At 50.7% G+C, this 20,000-nt stretch overlaps 1 protein-coding gene across 1 annotated transcript in view; it reads right to left on the bottom strand.

Annotated features, from left to right (window-relative positions):
* plxnb1b (plexin b1b) overlaps positions 1-20,000 on the bottom strand; it is an 83,908-nt gene that overhangs the window by 21,821 nt on the left and 42,087 nt on the right. The window contains exons 3-9 of the mRNA XM_062545717.1: positions 11,645-11,750; positions 9,455-10,604; positions 7,139-7,321; positions 3,099-3,227; positions 2,784-2,884; positions 2,259-2,391; positions 627-783 (exon numbers count right to left, since the gene is read on the bottom strand). Of these exons, the coding sequence (XP_062401701.1) occupies positions 627-783; positions 2,259-2,391; positions 2,784-2,884; positions 3,099-3,227; positions 7,139-7,321; positions 9,455-10,594 (1,843 nt within the window). The 5' untranslated portion in view covers positions 10,595-10,604; positions 11,645-11,750. The remainder of the gene's footprint in view (positions 1-626; positions 784-2,258; positions 2,392-2,783; positions 2,885-3,098; positions 3,228-7,138; positions 7,322-9,454; positions 10,605-11,644; positions 11,751-20,000) is intronic.

Below are 20,000 nucleotides of genomic sequence, written 5' to 3' on the forward strand. Positions count from 1 at the left end.
CACAAATGCTCCAAATTCTCCACATGTAACCAAACAAATACGAATGAGGCAGTGGAATACTTTATGTACATTCAGCAAATATGGGACTGTGTTAATGCATTGAAGTGTTTATGTGTGTGTGTGTGTGTGTGTGTGTGTGTGTGTGTGCTTCTGGTCTGTTGTGGTATGATATGTTGTCTTGTGTAGCTGCGTCTAATGGATGTCGTGGGAGTATGGCATTTTAAAGTGGGCTTCAGTGTTTTGTGCAGATTGGAAGGCTGCTGGGGGAGTGGGGGTCTAGTCTCATTTGATTTGATTTGGAGACATACAGTAGGCACAATGCACATTTTATACACACACAACTCCAAAGACATCCATTAGACACAACTATACAAGACAACATATCATACCACAACAGATCAGAAACACACACACACACACACACACACATACATACACAGTACAGATCACATGCACGCTGTTCAGAACATGAACTAAACATTGGCCCACCTCATTCAAAGATTATAGATAAAGCAGGTGTGTGTCTGTGTCTGTGTCTGTGTGTGTCTGTGTGTGTGTGTGTGTGTGTGTGTGTGTTTGTTTGTGCGCATGTGTGTGTGTGTGTGTGGTGTGCTTGTGGTGCTCACCTTGTCGTGGGGGCACGGCGGGCACCTTGCTGGCGTCGGGTGAGGAGCAGGTGATGCCGTCGTCTGTGATGGTGGCGGGGCTGGAGTTCTCCTGGAAGTAGCAGGAGTAGGACTCGCCCGGCTCCAGACGAGGAAGACCAGGGATGGACAGAGAGAGCTGCAGGAGGAGAAGAAGAGAAAGGGAGAGAGAGAAAGAGAGAGAGACAGAGAGAGGGAGAGAGAGAGAGAGAGAGAGAGAGAGAGAGAGAGAGGGGGGAAGATAGAGTAAGAGAGAGAGATTAAGATGAAAAGCAGCACTACAAAATGGCAGACCTCCAGGGGTGATTTCCGAGAGTTGAAACTGTGATGGGCTAGATAGGAAAGAATGGAAGGATTGTCCATGATGACTGTCTGAACCACACACACACACACACACACACACACACACACACACACACACACACACACACACACACACACACACACACACACACACACACACACACACACACACACACACACACACACACACACACACACACACACACACACACACACACACACACACACACACACACACACACACACACACACACACACACACACACACACACACACACACACACACACACACACACACACACACACACACACACACTCCCCTTCAACCACATTTGCTCCTCGTCACCCTCCCAGAGATCTCTACATTAATAAAATAAATCTCAGTCTGCACATTATCGGAGCTGTCATCTGCAGCCATTTCAACAAACGGCTGATTTATGGTGCAGATTCTTTTTTTCTCTCCTCCAGTTGGACGAACTCGTAGCAGCCTGATAGTCATCATACACACCCCCCCCCCCCCAACCCCTGCCTCATTAGCTTCCTAGAAAAACAAGCAGAGGCTTCACGCGGTGCAGTCGTGGCCCGGGAATGGTCCGCACGGCCGACGGAGGCGGCGGAAAGTATGTGGAGTGAGACACGGGGCCGGCGCTTATTTATGGCTCTGAGCTGAGAAATGAATACATGAGAGACGAGGAGCAGAAGAGCTGCCCACGGCTGTGTGCAGGCCACGCCAGAAAACATCAGGAGAGCGCGGAGGGGTGCTGTGTGTGTGTGGCGCTGAGGTGGAGTGTGTGTGTGTGTGTGTGTGTGTGTGTGTGTGTGTGTGTGTGTGTGTAAGTGTTGTCGATTTGTGTGTGTGTGTGTGAGTCCATCCATCCATGAGTGTACGTCTGTCAATTCAATGTGTGTGTGTGTGTGTGTGTGTGTGTGTGTGTGTGTGTGTGTGTGTGTGTGTGTGTGCATTCTTCACTTTCCCAACAGTGTAAAGGGTCAGGAGGGGCTGAATAGCCCATGTTCAGGACTCCGCAGCTGTTGGCCGGCGTCAGGACCCGCCGGTGCTCTCAGAGCTGTGAGGACGTGCCAGCGTCAGACAGAACCCTCCACATGGGAGTGGGATATATGTGCATATATATCTGTGCATCTGTGCAGCTGTTCTGTGTGTGTGTATGTGCGTGTGTGTGAGAGAGAGAATTTGCTTGTGTTTATTTGTGTGTGTGTGTGTGAGAGAGAGAGGGGGGGGGGGGGGGGGGGGGAGTGCATCAGTGCATCAGGTGTGTGTGTGTGTGTGTGTGTGTGTGTGTGTGTACGTACGGTCCTCTTCTCCTCGCGGCTGATGTTGGAGGGCTGGAGGGTCTGCACACTCAGACACTGCTGCTCCATGTCAAAGCTCCACAGCCACTGGCCCTCCTGTGCCCCACGAGCACATGCCGAACGCTGGCCACACCTGACACACACACGTAACAAACACACGCGCACACACACACACACACACACACACACACACACACACGTAACAGACACACGCGCACACACGCACAAACGTGTAACAGAGACACACAGACACACACAGATACACACAAACACACACATTTGCTTAGACTCAGAGATCTCCATAAGCATTCATAATCAAAACCAGACAAATCCAATGCTGTTAAAGATATACTGCTGGGAAAAGGTACTAAGATTTGTCCAATTTGCCACAGAACAGCTGTAACAAAAAGAAGGCTCGATTCATCATAATAATTTCATACTTTATCATTCATGTGTATGAGTGTGTGTGTGTGTGTGTGTGTGTGTGCATGCGTGCGTGCGTGTCTCTGTGTGTGTTTTACTCACTTTCCCTCCAGTACACACCAGCCACAGTAGGGATCGTGGGCGAATAGGCAGGACTGGCAGTCTGTGTGCTGATGGCACTCCGCTACGGGCCTCTTCTCCAACTAGGCCACAACACAAACAAACAACAAACAAACACAAACAAACACAGCCCGTCACACCCAACACTCTCTACTCCAATACACTATGTGTGTGTCTGTCACATGCAACACTCTGGACTCCAATACACCATGTGCATCTGCGTCTGCTGTTGTCTGTGTGTGTGTGTGTGTGTGTGTGTGTGTGTGTGTGTGTGTGTGCGCGTGCGTGTGGGGTTACCATGGTGTGGGTCATGACGTAGAGGTTCTCCTCGGACTGGTCAAGCACGAGTTCGCTGCTGATGGGGACATTGGGCTGGACAGTGATGACTGAGTACTCCTCCACCTCACCATTCGGGCCCAGGAACACCTGAGCATACAAGCACAGAGAGAGAGACACACACACACAGAAGGGGGGGAGAAGAGGTGGAGGGAGGGAGAGAAGGAGAGAGAGAGAGAGAGAGAGAGAGAGAGAGAGAGAGAGAGAGAGACCATCATTAAGAACATTAAAATACAGAGAACCAGACCACATGTGACATTACAGTCCAAAGTGCCTAGTCAGCAGTTGGACTGCTGGTCATCCTCAGACATTAGGTCGGTGCGCAAAACATGTTTTTAGGTTCAACGCCCCCGGCTAGTCTCTTTCTGACATTAGTCATTACTGGCAATTACAGCCAAATGTTTGGTTAGCAAAGCTGTAATCCAGACACAACTGATGAGGTCAGTGAGACAGCTGCAATCTTACATCGCAAAACCATGTCTTTCATGGTCCCGTCACTCATATCACTACATTCACTCAGTCACAGATATCATCACATACTATTATTATTATGATTATGATTATGATTATTATTATTATGATATATAGATGTAGTGTTACGGGGCCAGAGCCCAAGAATTCTACTCTTTCATTCAAATTCAATGAGGTGCAACAATAAAGTGATCTTGAGATAGTAATCTTGAGATGGCAGGCGAAAAGGTTCAATGAGAGGATGAATGGGTGGGACTGCGTCATAGCTGATGGATCAACTTAACACATCAGAGGAAATGAAGGAGAGAGAAAAAAAATCATCAGACCCAGTTGCCACAGTGAAACTCCTTTCCCATGGTGTGAACTACATTTGGTTTGGAAGACGTGGATGTTTTCATATGTGTGTGTGTGTGTGTGTGTGTGTCTATGAGTGTATGTGTGTGTGCGTGCCGTGTGTGTATGTGCATGTGTCCAAAATACACCTCAAACCTTCAGAGGACTGGTTGGGTTTCAGGTCCTTATGTAAGAGACCCCAGTAAGAGTATAACTGAGCCCAGTAGTTATTTGTCAGGGCTAAATTTAACTCTGTTTATTTCACTCTCTGCGTGTGTACAGCATGGCGGTGGAGAGGAGCTTAGAACTGGAGCTGGACTAGAAAGCGGTTCCTTATAAAAACAATGACATCAGAGCAGGAGGAACACAAGCGAAGGCCCTTCTGCTGCTTGAGCACACATGTACTGAAACACCAGTATGTCACCATGCCAAGTCACAGCAAAACAGACTGATACATTAGACCTTCAGGCATCAACTTTGTACAACAAAACTGCTACATTAAACAATGCTTTACAGCACACCAGAACAGTGAGTATTGAACAACAGATTGCAAACATGCAAACATGACCTCCAAACAGAATAACGTCTTTCACAGCTCTCATACAAGTTAGCTGTGGAAAACAAGGATACCTTTCTTGCTATCTCCTACTCTGCAATTCCAGTGAGTTTTTACATACTTTTAAGATAAGTGACCACAGATACCTCATGATCATCTATGTGGTTGCCAACAACAAATGTGGAAATAAGATCAATCTGATTTGAACATCTAGTCTGTCTTTAAAAATAATTCTCTAAATGTGCACTCAAGTGAGAGTTGATTGTACAGTTCATTCATAAAATCCCAAATCTCTGAGAGCTGTGATCAGATCAGAGAGGCAAGTCCAAAGAGGAGAGAGGCCATCTCACTTGAATAGGACTTATATAAACTAATTCTATATTTGCCCATGCTCTACAAAGCACGACCTCATTCCCGTAAATGCAGTCAAGTTCATCAGAACACTGGGTCTTTCACCAACTAACTCTCACCATCTGACACACACACACACACACACACACACACACTTCCCATTGGGCCAAATGCAGCTGAGAGGGATATCCTCTGCTGTTGTGTCTACACATAACAGAGAAAAAGGGAGATCATTCATATAAGAGCTGTGAATCTAGCAGCTCGGCCCTTGTGTGTGTGTGTGTGTGTGCACACGTGTGTGTGTTGTGTGTGTCTGTGTCTGTGCGTGTCAGCCAGTGACAAGGGCGCTATTTGCCTCTGGGTTGTGACACACAGCCCCATGCCCTAGTGTGGCGCGTCTCCATGGCGACAATGGAGCCCTGTGTGTTTGTGTCAGGATTCCATTATGATGTCACAGAGCGAGAGCTGCGCCGGGTTCCAGTCGCCACACAAAGAGCTGAGTCATGGGCGGCCGGGCGGACAACGCTATCGGTAACACACACGGTCCGGGGCCACGCCGAGAGCCAGCGGCCAAAAGGGTGCGAGTGTCTCGGTTGGGTCGCTTCTGTTTGCTGAGCTGAGTGGAGACGCTCATTTCCTTCCTTGTAACGGGCTCACGCAGTGGAGGAAAGGACTTCACTGAAAATAGTCCACACACACACACAAACACACACTCTCTCTCTCTTCCCTCTCCTTGCTCACCAGACTAATATCTCAGATCTTTCTAAAATGTCGACCTTCTTTCTTCCATGTCTGGTTCCTTCCATTCTCTCCTGTTGTCATGCCCTTCCACCATTTCTTCTGAAGAGGCTGACAAACAGAGGGATTACGCTAAAGGTCACCTCTATAGGACAGCCGTCAGCATGTCCTCCCGCTATCTGATGTTTGTCTCTCCGTCTTAAGTCTCTTCTCCAGAGGAGGGGGCAGCACGCCACACCAGAGGCCATCGGACGTCCATCCATCTCACAGCGGCATGTTAGCGCAGCGCTAGTGGCCCCCCCAAGCTACAGCTGAGCTGCCCAGTGTATGCTCCCGCACACACACACACACACGCAGTGGCCTTACCGCTGGAGAGGCGGCAGAGGCATATACCATCATGGCTTTCTGTTTGAACTCTTGTTTATGGACACACTAGGTCATGGCCTTCATCGTAATGTCTCTGTGGATGATTGGCAATATAGACACACACACACACACACACACACACACACACCTTTTTACAAGCACCCCATTTCTATGGCCTATCTCTGGACAGCCAGCTGGCACACTGGCACTGGTTTCATGGTGAGAACGGTGCATGAGCTCACTGCCTCCGAGAGCCAAGAGTAAAAATAATGCCTAAAGCACGCTTGATTAACTAAACAGAGAACAAAATAAATGAACAGCCATGATAGATGAGCTTCCTTTCTCAAATTACATATTAAAACGGTCCGTCAAAGATAATAATAGCCGATTACTTGCCTGTACTTGCAGGTTAGGGAAACACAATTATGCACACACACACACACACACACACACACACACACACACACGCACACGCACATGCACGCACGCACACACAGACACAAACACACACACAAACACATGCTGCAGACTCAGTAGACAGATTAGTGTCTTGGCAAGGCTAGGCGCCTAATAATATTCTTGGAGCTTTTTGCAGGGGTCCGCGGCTGATTCCTCTTGAGCACAGAGCTCCCTCTATGCCTGACCCCGAGCCCTTGGCACGGGATGAGAGAGGAGAGATCTGAGGCTGATTTACAGAGACAGGCAGAGGCAGAGGATCAGGCCTCGCAGGCCAGCGAAACCATCTGACAGATGCACTGCTATCAGACGTATTCGGAAAAGGTGTCTGTCTGTCTCGATTTCTGCATATGCGTGTGTGTGTGAGTGTGTGTGTGTGTGCTTACTTGCATGCGTGTGCATCTGCATGTGTGTGTGTGTGCGTGTGTATGTGTACGTGTGTATATGTATGTGCACATGTGTGCTTACTTGCATCTGTGTGCATCTGCATGTGTGTGTGCTTATGTCTGTTCATCTGTGTGTGTGTGTGTGTGTGTGTGTGTGTGCACGTGCATCTGTATGTGTGTGTGTGTATGTATGTGGGGGTGTATACAAAAGAGAGAATATGCCTGCAAACTGGCCTGGCTTCAAAGCCGTGCCATTAATAAAGGATGTCTCGCTAGGCTGCGGGGTGGCACGTTCAGGCACGTTTGCGTGTAGTGCGCACGGCAGACAGACGCTCCAGCCTCACCTTGTGCAGGTTGCCCTTGGAGTCTCCCAGGAAGGCGATGGTGTGTCCCGCCCTCACGCTGACGGCCACGGCAGTGAGACGGGCGGACGGACTGTCCAATATGGGCTCAGCTTCCACCGGGACCCGGCTCGCCATTGGACTAGGGGTGTGGTCTGAGCCGCAAGGGTAAGCATCAAGGGTATTCTAAACCAGACAGACAGAAGTCAGAACACATGAAATCATCACTCATTAATAAACCTTCAAATGCAGCTTAAACTCCAATAGTACAAATAGATGAAGCCAATTCTAGAAAATGGAAGACATTTTCCCAGGATACACTTGTGTTCTACGTTTCAAAAAGCCACGATGGTTGTTTCTAACAAAGACTCTTCATTGTTCTCCTTTCACCCTTTTTTCACATCTAAAAGATTTATAACTGGGGGGGTTGGAGATGGAGTTGGAGAGAAGGTATTGCAGGCATTTGGCAGCCCCTTTCAAAGGCTTTGGAAGCTTTCAGGAGATTTGACATAGCTTCTATTTTTTGGCTGTTAAAGTGCTCCACTCCAGCAAACATGCAGCACTCACACTCTCACACACTTACAAGTGCCCAGACACACAGTCACAGTCACTCGTCAACGACCCTGTTCCCTTCATGATGAACATCAACAACGCTATTACAAACATGGTCCTAATGAAAGTTAGCAGCACATTTAATATTTTTGGGTTCTGTCCATTCCGCGTGACTGTTCTCCAAACACTCTTCTTGGTGTTTTCCACGGCATCAAAACCTCTGGGAACATCGATGAAGAACATCATTATTCATATCACCCGGAGTGATCTGGGAACTTAGATGTGGTGTTTATGTTTTAGTCTAGTTATCATAAATCTCTTGTCTATTGTCCTGGGATCTTCATGGATCTGCAGTCAGGCTTTTTTGGTTGAGAATGAAACGGAGCGCCATGAGCTATGATTTGTCTGTGTGAGTGCCACTGGTGTAAACATAGCGCATCAGGAGCTCATCTTGGGGGGGGGGGGGGGGGGGGGGTAGGTGCTTGTAAGAATAGCCTTGTCAAGTCTGGACACGTCAGCATCAGCACAGAGCATGCTTAGCTGTACAAACTTACAAAGGCCTGCTGTGTTCACTCCCGGGGTTGACGTCAACAAACACAGCATCACCTCAAGACGTCTTCCCACCCTCTCCACATCCCTCTCTCTCCCTAGTCTAGTTAGCTGTAGTGGGGATGCGGTGATCCACCCCAAATGTTAATACGTATCCTTGCCTATTTTAAGTGGGTATACTGAGATGGTGGTGCTTTTTAAGTGGGTATGCTGAGATGGTGATGCTTCGTAAGTGGGTATACTGTATATAGTGCATACTGCAACTCCATCTCCAACCCCCCACTACCCTCTGTGCCCACCTTCTCACAACCCCCCCCCCCCGCCCCACCCTGTTCCTGTGGTGACTCTCCGCCCTTGTCGGCCCTTGTTAAGCGTGTCGTGTGCTGGTGAACGGGGAGGGGGGGGTCGGAGATATTGATTGTGTTCTGGTAAATCCCATTAGCCACCCCGCTGCCACCGCGCCAGGCCGTCTTGCCCCAATCTGCGAAAGGTGAGCTGCGGGCGAGGAGCCAACCGCCAGCTGGGAACTCTGTGGCATCTCCGGGGGAAATCATTAAATGTGTGGCAAATCAATGTCCACACACACACACACACACACACACACACACACACACACACACACACACACACACACACACACACACACACACACACACACACACACACACACACACACACACACACACACACGTCGTCAGCCTCGGTCCCATCTGTGCCCGCTGCACGCTCACAATGGCAATCCCCAAAGCGCCCGTGACATCACAAAAACAAGGTCCGACCAACAAAACGGGAGATCTAATTGATTACTCCCTAACGTGATTACATTTGTGCACGCTAAAAGATTAGAGCGCTCTGATGCCGTTAGCCTAATGGAGGCCGGCCGCGTTATCACGGCACAGGCAGACCTGCTGCTGCTGCTGCTGCTGCTGCTGCTGCGCTCGCACACAAGACAGTATGGACACGGCTTTTATGGTCATTAATGGTGATTACACCCTCAGTCAAGCAAAAGCATGTCGCTGCGCTGCAAAAATGGTCAGGAGAATTAGTAGTGGCAACAGATTTAATTCAAAAGCAATTTCCTTATTCAGGCTTGGCATTTCATAATGGCATACCAGACACTCCCGACACAAAGGAAATGGCATTGTCCTAACTGAGCGCTAATGCTACTGCTACTGCTACTGCTACTGCTAAAAAAGAGGGGACAGCGGCTGGACTCACCGAGGGCAGGTTGGCGCAGTTGGACTTGACGTCGTACTCGATGTAGGCGGCCTCGGCGCCGTTCTCGGCGCGGCCGTGCTGCGTGTAGCAGAGGTCCCGCGTGGCGTTGATGCGCCGGTCCAGCTCGTCCAGCGAGAAGACGCACAGCGCCGAGTCCTCGCTGGGCCGGCTGGACGAGGTGGAGCGCGTGGAGAAGACCCCCAGCAGCACCTCCGACGCCTCGCCCGCGCTGGTGCCCGCGTTGGTGCCCGCGTCGCCGGGCAGCCCCACGCGCATGGCCTGCAGCAGGTTGTAGTTCTTCCCGGCCGCCGAGCGGCAGCTGAGCGGCACCTCCACGTACGAGTAGTAGGCGGCGTCGTCCAGGCAGACGCGCGAGGCGTACGTGCGGTACTCGCGCGACTGCGACTTGAGGTCGCGGCGGTAGAAGAGGAAGTAGACGTGCGCGCGGTGCGCGAACGACGCCACGAAGTGGTGGTCGTACTCCGAGAGGCGGCCGGCCACCGCCAGCTTGGCCGTGTCCTCGTACGAGAAGACGGGCTCGGCCGCCAGGTTGCGCGTGGAGATGGGCGGGTGGCTGCTGGTGAAGCCGCGGCCCACGAACAGCACGGGCTGCCGGCCGCCGCGCGACGGCCCTCCCGCCACCACCAGGCCCACCGTGGTCACGTTGGGGTCGTTGGCCGCCACGTACTGCGTGTCCACGGGCCGCTCGGCCGTGAAGAGCACCCTCCGCACCGAGTCCAGGCTGCGCTTCTCGCAGATGCCCTGGTTGACGCTGCCGCAGGTGATCAGCTGCCCGCCGTACGGGTCCACCAGCAGCAGCTTGTTGTGGTTGCTGGTGGGCCGCGCCTGCGGGCAGTTGAGCTCGGTGATGGGCGGCAGGCAGTCGCGGCTGTCCCGCACGGGGCCCGTGCTCTCCTCCTCCTCCAGGACGAGGCCGGCGGACAGCTGGAAGAGGCGGTCGCGGGCGCCCAGGTAGACGCGGCCCAGCGCGGCGTCGGGGTGCAGCGCCAGGTGCTCGAAGAGGGTGTCGTTGCGACGGAAGGTGGGGTACGGCTCAGAGGCCCGCGCCAGGCTGGAGCACAGGGTGGAGAACAGGGAGGCCACCAGCACACAGGAAACAACCCCCATCCCACCAGGCATGGCAATGAGTCTAGACACAGAGAGAGAGAGGGAGAGAGAGGGAGAGAGGGAGGGAGGGAGGGAGAGAGAGAGAGAGAGAGAGAGAGAGGGAGAGAGAGTCCTTATTACTCAACATAGCATATTTTCTAGATCATCCCAAGATGCCAACCAGTTATTACTCCTTGCATGCCAGAATGCACACACACACAAACACGCAGACAGACAGACAGAGATAAGAGATAAAGATTCCTCATTATTAAACATGACATCACCACACACTATAAACCATGCACACACAGACAGACAAAGACAGGCAGACAGAGAGAGATTGCAAGCGTCCAAAAACACAGGCGCACATTTGGTAACCTTCAGCTCCCCAGCTGAGGTAATACAAGTGTCAGATCTGGGGATTTATTATCCCCCAAGGCTACTCTTCTGGCAGCCACACACTTCAACAGATGGATCAAACTTTCTGACTCGAGCTACATACATTTAGAAAGAGGTCACGTTGTGCACGTTTCAGCCTGAAATTGATTGGGTGAGACCAGGCATTGGACATGTAATTAATTGCATCACTGGACATATGTAATAGGATATAGATGATTGTGATTTCACATATGTAATAGGATATAGATGATTGGGATTGCACATATGTAATAGGATATAGATGATTGGGATTTAACATATGTAATAGTGATTTTACATAATGTAATAGGAAATAAATGACTGAATTCCATTGACCTTCATGCACACACGCAGCTGTACATATCCATGTCATTATGCTGCACACACAGCAGCTATTCACAGTGAACAACAGAGATTGAATTTATTTTCTACCGTGTAGCCTCACACACACTAAAAATTGAAATTATTGTGCACAATGTGTGAACATGTTCTTCACCTCCCCCCTACTAAAGCCTGCTCAATATTGCATCAACCCTGAGAATGCGGTCTTGGTGTTAGCGTCGGTGTGTGTGTGTGTGTGTGTGTGTGTGTGTGTGTGTGTGTGTGTGTGTGTGTGTATGTGTGTGTGTGAGACAATTACTGACACCACACCAGGCCGCTGCTTACCATTGGTTTCCAACTTGGCGTCCAAGAGGCATGTCACCTCTGCTCCCTGGTGTGTGCTGATGACTGGGCTGGTGAGGAGTCACTCTCTCATTCCTATGCACTCCACCTGCAGGGCACACACAGCACACAACACACCTCAGCACAACCTCACGGGCACATCACTCAGCATTTAGCCACAACAACAAACAAATACCTCACACACACACAATGAAACATGACTAACCTCAGTTTGATTATGACTATGATGACGATGACCATCATCAACAAACAAACACACACACACACACACACACACACACACACAGAGAGAAAGAGGAAAGAGGAAAACAGAGAGAGATATGCACATTCATTATAATTGCCTGTGGTTGTGGCACTGCAGCAGGCTGTGTGTATGTGTGGGCAGCGAGTAAGTGTTTATATGTGTGTGTGTGTGTGTGTGTGTGTGTGTGTGTGTGTGTGTGTGTGTGTGTGTGAGAGAGATTTATAATCATGTTAGGTGGGCCCATTCACACATTCAGTGCCAGCGCAGAGAATTCCATTCACACCACAGCTCTGTTCAGACTGGCTCAAAGGAGAGAGCTGGGAACCCACTACTGACGGCCCGGGTCGAGTGGCGCTTCAGTCTCTCGCTCACACACACACACACACACACACACACACACACTGAACACACAGGAGGACAGCAGTGCCAGTGCCATGAAACAAAAACGGCAGATTCCTCTTCCCTGTCCTCACCAGAGTCTTCCTCCACACTCGTCCCCACAGCATTCAATATAGCAGAGGCACAGGAACACACACAATGATGTTGCCTCTCCTTCTTTCCCTCCTTCTCTCCCTCTCTTCCACACCCTCCTCTCTCTCCCTCCCTCCCTCCCTCCATCTCTCTCTCTCCCCACCCAGTCCAATGACTCACAGGGACGGAAGTGGGATTAATTCTGAATGGTTCTGACAAACCACACAGGGCTAAATGCTGCTGCTGTGTGAAGGGGTGTGTGTGTGTGCTTGTGTGTATATATAATTCACATGGGTGCGCACACACACAAACTTCTGCCCCCTCACCACATCAAGGAACTAAGAACATTTCTCTGTGTGTGTGTGTGTGTGTGTGTGTGTGTGTGTGTGTGTGTGTGTGTGTGTGTGTGTGTGTGTGTGTGTGTGTGTGTGTGTGTGTGTGTGTGTGTGTTAGACAAACCTCTGCCCTCTCTCACCACATAAAGGAACTGAGGCCATCTCTCTCTGTATGTGTGTGTCTATGTGTGTGTGTGTGTGTGTGTGTGTGTGTGTGTGTGTGGCGGGCACTGTGAGTCCCTCCTTTTGTATGTGAGGCAGTGTTTATCTGGATCTGGCAGAGGGAGGGCAGGGGATGGCACGATGCCAAACATTCTCACACAGCCAAGGCAAGGAAACTCTTGAGCTCTCACACACACACACACACACACACACACAGAGAGAGTACGCAGACAGTCTAAACTGATTACTGATTAACTGATTAGTGGCCGCTGCCGTTATCATAACGACCTTATCAAACATCTCACCCTTAACCTATTGCTTCCTGAGACATGTTTTTGTTGGGCGTCTGACAGGGCCTGAGTGGCGTATTCTTAGCGCCTAATGGCCCTGCTGGGCTCCACTGATTGTCAGGGACTGTGATTAATGGCCGTTTCAGGGGAAATGAAGCCTGCCCTCACAGAGATCCCACTCACTTGGGAGGGAAGGAAGGGAAAAAGGAGGTTAAGGAGTCGCTAGTTACCATCTTTTAACCTCGCATAGCTTGAGAGAGAAAGAAAAGTTGAAGTATCATTTCAAACTTTGTGTTTTTTCTTTCTTTCTTTCTCTCTCAAGTAATCAGTTTAGACTGTCTGCGTACTCTCTCTGTGTGTGTGTGTGTGTGTGTGTGTGTGAGAGCTCAAGAGTTTCCTTGTTTTTGTATCGCTTCGAGAAACAGATTTCATGGTTTTCGCTGAGGGTTTGTGCCGGAGTCTGAAACATGGATTTGGGGGACTTCAAAAGAACTACAAAGAGCGACAGAACGTGGCGATTTAGCAGCTGATAAAGCAGTAGCCGTCCTCCAGACGAGGAGATAAGCGGCAGGAACGCCGAGATAAAGACAGACGCAGGGAGACCGAGCCGAGCACCCGACGGAATGGAAGGCTCATCGCTCCAAAGAATGTTCTGGAAAAGAGAACCCACAGGCAGCAGCTCCCAGCAGAGTTCTCAGAGGCCTCCCCGAGGCTACGGGCAACCCTTTCTGCGGGTCATGCACAATTCCGGGAGCGGCCGCGCCGAGATTTGGCAGCCGATCCATGTGGCTGTCACTTTAGATGTCTGGGAGAGGAAAAGCGGAGTAGAACTGACGGCTCACAAACCACAACCCCTCCCCTCCCCACACACCCACACCCGTACCACCACCCACACACACACACACACACACACCCCGGCGACAGACATGCCAACCAACAAGATCACGTTCAAAGGCTCGCCGCCTCTCTGGTCGATAGCTAAATATATTCTTAAATGTGAAACATAACACTGTGTGCAAACACAAAAACACTGTGTGTTTCCCCCACTCTCATCACCGGCTTTGATTCGAGAACAATTTCCGATCCCTGCCGCCATAATCCAATCATCCTTCTCACTCAGTCTGGACGCCAGGCTTGGCGCGCGGCTGATGGAGAGAGCCGCAGAGAGAAAATGGGATTGTTATTTAATTCCGATGTTTCTTTTCTTCCTCCAATCTCCGTTTTCTAGGGGAAGCGCGTCCGAGCCGGGCGCGTTATCAAGCAGAGATGCTGGGCTGGGATTGGGTGGAGTGGGGTGGCACTGGGCAGCTCTAATTGCTTAATGTGCTTTTAATGTTTTCTTTTTTTCCCTGACAGCAAGTGCAAGTGGAGTGGACTGAGTTAGAAAGTTTCTCCTTTGACCAGACGCAATAGGCCCAGAGGAAGGCAATTCACCAGAGGAACGAGCAGCCCGTCTCTATGTGCACGGCACACACACAGACACACAGAGACACACAGACACACACACACACACAGACACACACACACACACAGACACACACACACACACAGACACACACACACTCTACGGTCCACCAGTGCTGCAGACAAAGGTAGGTTCATCAGGTCGGTCTGCACAAACACGTCTGAAGAGATGTCTCTTCCAAACAAGAGCCATGGGAGCACCCATGGGATCTGTAGGAGGATTCACTGCCGTCCGAACATTAATTAAGAGGACAGTGGACACACTAGGGAGGGGATGTCTGATCTGGGATCTGCCATCAACGCCTGGCCAAGTCCACAGACTCCCTAGAAGTCTATAAGCAGAGAGATCTCATTCCTCATTAGCGCAGCACTAGCAGACCTGAATAGTATCTACAGCAGTTAGGATACATACAGACTTTCACATAGCACACTTGTGAAGGCAGTGTGCTTCTTTTCTCCACTTTTTAAAGTCCACCTGGTTAATGAGTGATTTCACCATCACTGGAGAGGCCAAGGTGGCGGTTAAAAAGTTTCCAGTGGTAATTTGAGCAGACAATGGAGGGGGGGCCTTAATTCCAGCCTGCCCTTTTCTAGACCAGAGGACGGCCTCTCCACTGAAACACACCACGGCACTCAATGACCACACGGACCTGCTCATTACTGCTCTCATGACGTGTGTCCAAACATGCACTGATGACAGGAAGTGTTGAGAGATAGACAGAGTAAGAGAGAGAGGGAGAAAGAGAGAGAGAGAGAGAGAAGCGAGAAAAAAAGAAAGAGAAACAGACAGACAGTACAACTAGTGATTGTAAGCCTCAGTGCACCTAAGCACGGATGGAATGTGACCAGTGATAATAAGCCAAAACCGCAGGGTGAGGGGAGGTCACTAATTACAGAAAGTACCCATAATGCTTTGCTCCTGGCCCATTGTATGCCCCCATCCATTCAGCACCAGGGAAGGGAAATAATGACAAAGGGGCGGCTTGCCATTAGCAATGCATTTAGGACACAGGCACACAAGCACACAACCCAAACAGGTGCACACACACACACACACACACACACACACACACACACACACACACACACACACACACACACACACACACACACACACACACACACACACACACACACACACACACACACACACACAAAAACACACACACAAAAACACACACACAAAAACACACACACAAAAACACACACACACACACACACACACACACACACACACACACACACACACACACACACAAAAACACACACACAAAAACACACACACACACACACAAGTGCTTACGCACAAACATAAGCACACGGGTGCACCTGAATTAGAATAAGGCTTTTCACACTCAATTCTAAATCATGCTTTTTGACTTCTGTGTGACTTTGTTCCACACACAAAAAACGCTGCTTCCCTCACCACCCACTCACTCACACAAACACACACACACAGTTTCCATCTCTCTTGCACTCACTCAATCTATCTCTCTCTCACACACAATCGCTCTTGTACACACACACACACACACACACACACGCACTTTCTCTTGTACACACACACGTCACAGGTTTTTCCGTATTAACACTAATCTTGTCCGGTGGGTGATGAAGGCGTCCCATTAAAGCCCATCAGTGAGTGGCTCATAGTGTGTCCTTCTGCCATGTTCCAAACTGTCCGCCGCGCTGCAGGAAATTAACTGCTACCCATCCGTGCCCCCCCCCCCCAACACACCACTCCACACCGTACACCTAAAACAATTCAGAGTTCACTCAACAGTCAGCATCAGCACAGCTGTGGCAGGGCCTGTGCAGGGACGGAGGGAGACGATGCACTCAAGTATCAGTGCGGGGGGGTGAGGTGTGTGTGTGTGTGTGTGTGGGGGGGGGGGGGGGGGGGGGTGCTGCGACGCTTTCGAAGCTTTTAAAAGCTCCGGTTCTAGCTGCTAGTGCTTGAGGGAAAAGGAACTTTCTAAAAGAACCTCCCGCGACTCAGGGGGCTCTCTGGAAGAACTCCACCCCATATTTATCATGGCTGTAGTGCAAGCCCACATGTGCTGAGTTTGTGTGTGTGTGTGTGTGTGTGTGTGTAATGAAAACGTGCAGAGAAGTTTTGACAGGCTAAAGTGGGGATGATGGCGGCCTCACTGAAGGTTGTCAACTGCATGAGGGCTGGACTTGTGTCGCACGTGACGCAGGCCTTCCTCAAGCTGGGGCCAGGGAGTCTCTTGTGGTCTCTCTCTCTCTCTCTCTCTCTCTCTCTCTGTGTGTGTGTGTGTGTGTGTGTTCTGATAAGTGCTACTGCGTGGCTCTCCGGCTTAAGACCTTATCTGCTCACGTTTGAGTGCCTGCTGCTCTTGAACCATCTTGTGGTCTTCTTGTCGTTCTATCCCAGTCTCCCTGTCTGTCTGTCCATCCCTCCATCCCTCCATCTCTCCATCTCTCCATCTCTCCATCTCTCCTGTCTGTCCAGCTGTCTCCTTGTCCCTTTCTCAGTGTGGAGGAGAGGCTATTTATAGTCTCTTGTTCCAATGCCCAGGGCTCCGAGGAGAAAGCCCAACATTCCTCCATGGCTCATGAACCCGGAGGAGTGAGAAGGAAAACCAAAGATGGGGATTATCGCCGACGCACACTGTTCTAGAAAGTTCTCAGAGCGTAAAAAAGCTTAAGTAAATATGTGGTTGGCAAAAAAAGAAAAACTTTCTCTTTTCTTTCTCTCTCTCTCTCTGTAAGGCCCACAGAACACACACAGGAACACACACACAGACACACACCCTCTTTGGGGAAATTTTCATCCTTTTTTTCACATTCTCTGTGTCCAGGGCAGCTTCCATCTTCACTGAAGCGGCCCCACACAGGGAGAGGAAGTTCCCAGGACCATTAAACTTTCGAGTTGGATGAGCAGCAGCCGTCTCTGAATACCCAGTTCTCTCTCTCTTTCTCTCTCTCTCTCCCCCTCTCTCTCTTTCTCCCTTCTCCCCCTCTCGCAGCTCCTAGAGACAAGTATCAGCCTCCTACAGAATCCGTACTCCAAAAGGGCCCCCCTATTCTGGCCTGCTTAATGGCCAGGCCAGCACGAGCGGCTATAGAGGGGCGATGGGCTCAGGAGCCTGGGCAAACACACTCTGCTTCCGCCCGCTGACATGCCAGCTCCCCATAGGGCTTATTTACGGACACCTTCACACTCACACACACACACACACCGTCCAGCAAAGGCTGGCGAGGGTGGCCCATTCACTGCCCGTCTGTCCCCCCGAAAGTCGTTCTGCCTGTCGGCTTTTGTTTCAGCAGACACCAATGGGATGACACAAACAAGCCAGTCTGTGGGGTCTTGGATCAGTTTTGAGAGCTCTGAGGATCATTTCATTGGTCTGACAGTAACACAGTGACGTTTGATGTGATGCTGCTGCCCTTGTGTTCTCTAGTGCCAATCTCGCCCCCAACCCCCCCCCAACCCGTTTCCCCCGACCCTTCACCCACAAGGCTGTTAGTGTCTGGTGGCCATGCCAGGCGTGGGCAGAGCTTTTGGGCTGGCATGTCTCCCAGCACAGGCGGACGACCGCACACACACACACACACAATGCCGGGTGGATCCCCAAACACCGGCAAGGTTCAGGCTGACCGACCGGCCGGCCACAAGTGTCCGCAGCAGTGTAGCAGACTGGAAATCAAACATCCCATAAATAAACCCGGGAGTGAGGAAGACGGCGGTGGTGTGAGGGTGGGTGGGGGGTGGGCAGCCATCAAAGTCCAGCGGCCCTGTCATTAGGAGACTGTGGTCCACCTGTGTGTTTGCTGGGCTTGGTCAGATGAAAGAGACCCAGAGCCGTTAAAGGCACACTGACCTCCCCCACGGCCCTGCTACTGGATCACAGCCAGGAGAGTGTGGGGTGTGTGTGAGTGTGTGAGTGTGTGTGAGTGTGTGTGTGTGTGTGTGGTGGGGGGGGTGGTGGTAGAAACCAAATGTATAATTACAAGAGGAGCGCAAAGCCTTGTTCAAACGCTCAGACGTCTTGGGTGGGCATCGTAGACACAGTTACTCCTGGGATACTTCAGGTTGTGTGTGTGTGTGTGTGTGTGTGTCTGAGTGGGTGGATGAGTAACTAAATCTAGGGAAGGTGAAGCACAAACGACTGCACATAATAGACAGATTAAGGTGGCATTCATTTCCTGCTACAGGGGGACAGTGAGAGAACAGAGCCTTCCTTGAGACACGCTGGGCACGGCAGCTCAGAGATAACAGCACACACAGTCCCTTCTGTGGGAGCCCCACCCACGCACACTCATGCCCTCCACATCCTGGGCACACACATACCATCACTTCTATCCACCTCATCACAACGTCCCCGGCATGAGGCACGAATGACCTCTCTGGTAGCAACACACTGCTAGCTTCAACGTGCTCTCTCTGGTTCCTGCCGAGAGTTATTGCTGAGTGCAGTCCCAGTAGGGGGCAGTGTTACATGAGATGGCATTGGGCTAAAAAAAGTCACAGAATGGTATAGGCATTAGGAACTAGAGAAACACAAATGCTGAGGGACTTCTACCGAGGTCAAATAGTCAAGGATGTAATTCCATAAGAGTTGAGTAAACCGGTAAAAAGTGCACGTCCACACGCTGACCACGCCGTCTGAAGCGGCGCGCTCATCAACTCCTGCCTGCCCTGACCATCAGACAAAGGTCACCTGCGGCGACGGGGACGAGCGCTTCATCTCTTCCACAGTATCAGGTGTCCCGCTCCACAGCAGCAACACATGCTCTCTTGTAGATGATTAGCGCGCACACACACACACACACACACACACACACACACACACACGCACCCCTTCTGCCTCCCCTGTGCCAACAGCGTCCATGGCTGTGGAGGCCATGGCCATGTCAGTGGGGTGTTAAAGGCCACAGATATTTCAAAGTCGCTTTCACTTTGTCCTCCTCCACCACACCATCTGTGTTACTACATAGCAACCTGAGGGGACCATGCGGTTGAAAGGAGAGCTGTTTCTCCTGCGGGTACCAGGCGTGCACCTTGATTAAATGCCTCGCTCTGACATTCTGTCACCGCAGGTATTGTCCAGCAGCAGGTATACAGAGTCCACCTGGTTTCCAGGAAAAACACCATTCCAACGGCTAACGTGCCGATAGCTGTATCTGTGTTTATGACGTAAGGGTCCTTTCAGGGTGTGGTCTCATACGGCTCTGCCAACCGCCTGAAACCGCCTCAAAGCTCTGACTAACGGCCAGTATCTCTGCACCACACATACATACACACACACACACACACACACACACACACACATACACACTTGGCCTGCAGGCTAGATAAGGGCCCTGACCCATGAGGTCAGCCTGTTTTCTCTGCAATCTGAATG

This window comes from Sardina pilchardus, chromosome 9 (genome assembly GCF_963854185.1).
Source record: "Sardina pilchardus chromosome 9, fSarPil1.1, whole genome shotgun sequence".
Classification (NCBI taxonomy): Eukaryota; Metazoa; Chordata; class Actinopteri; order Clupeiformes; family Clupeidae; genus Sardina; species Sardina pilchardus.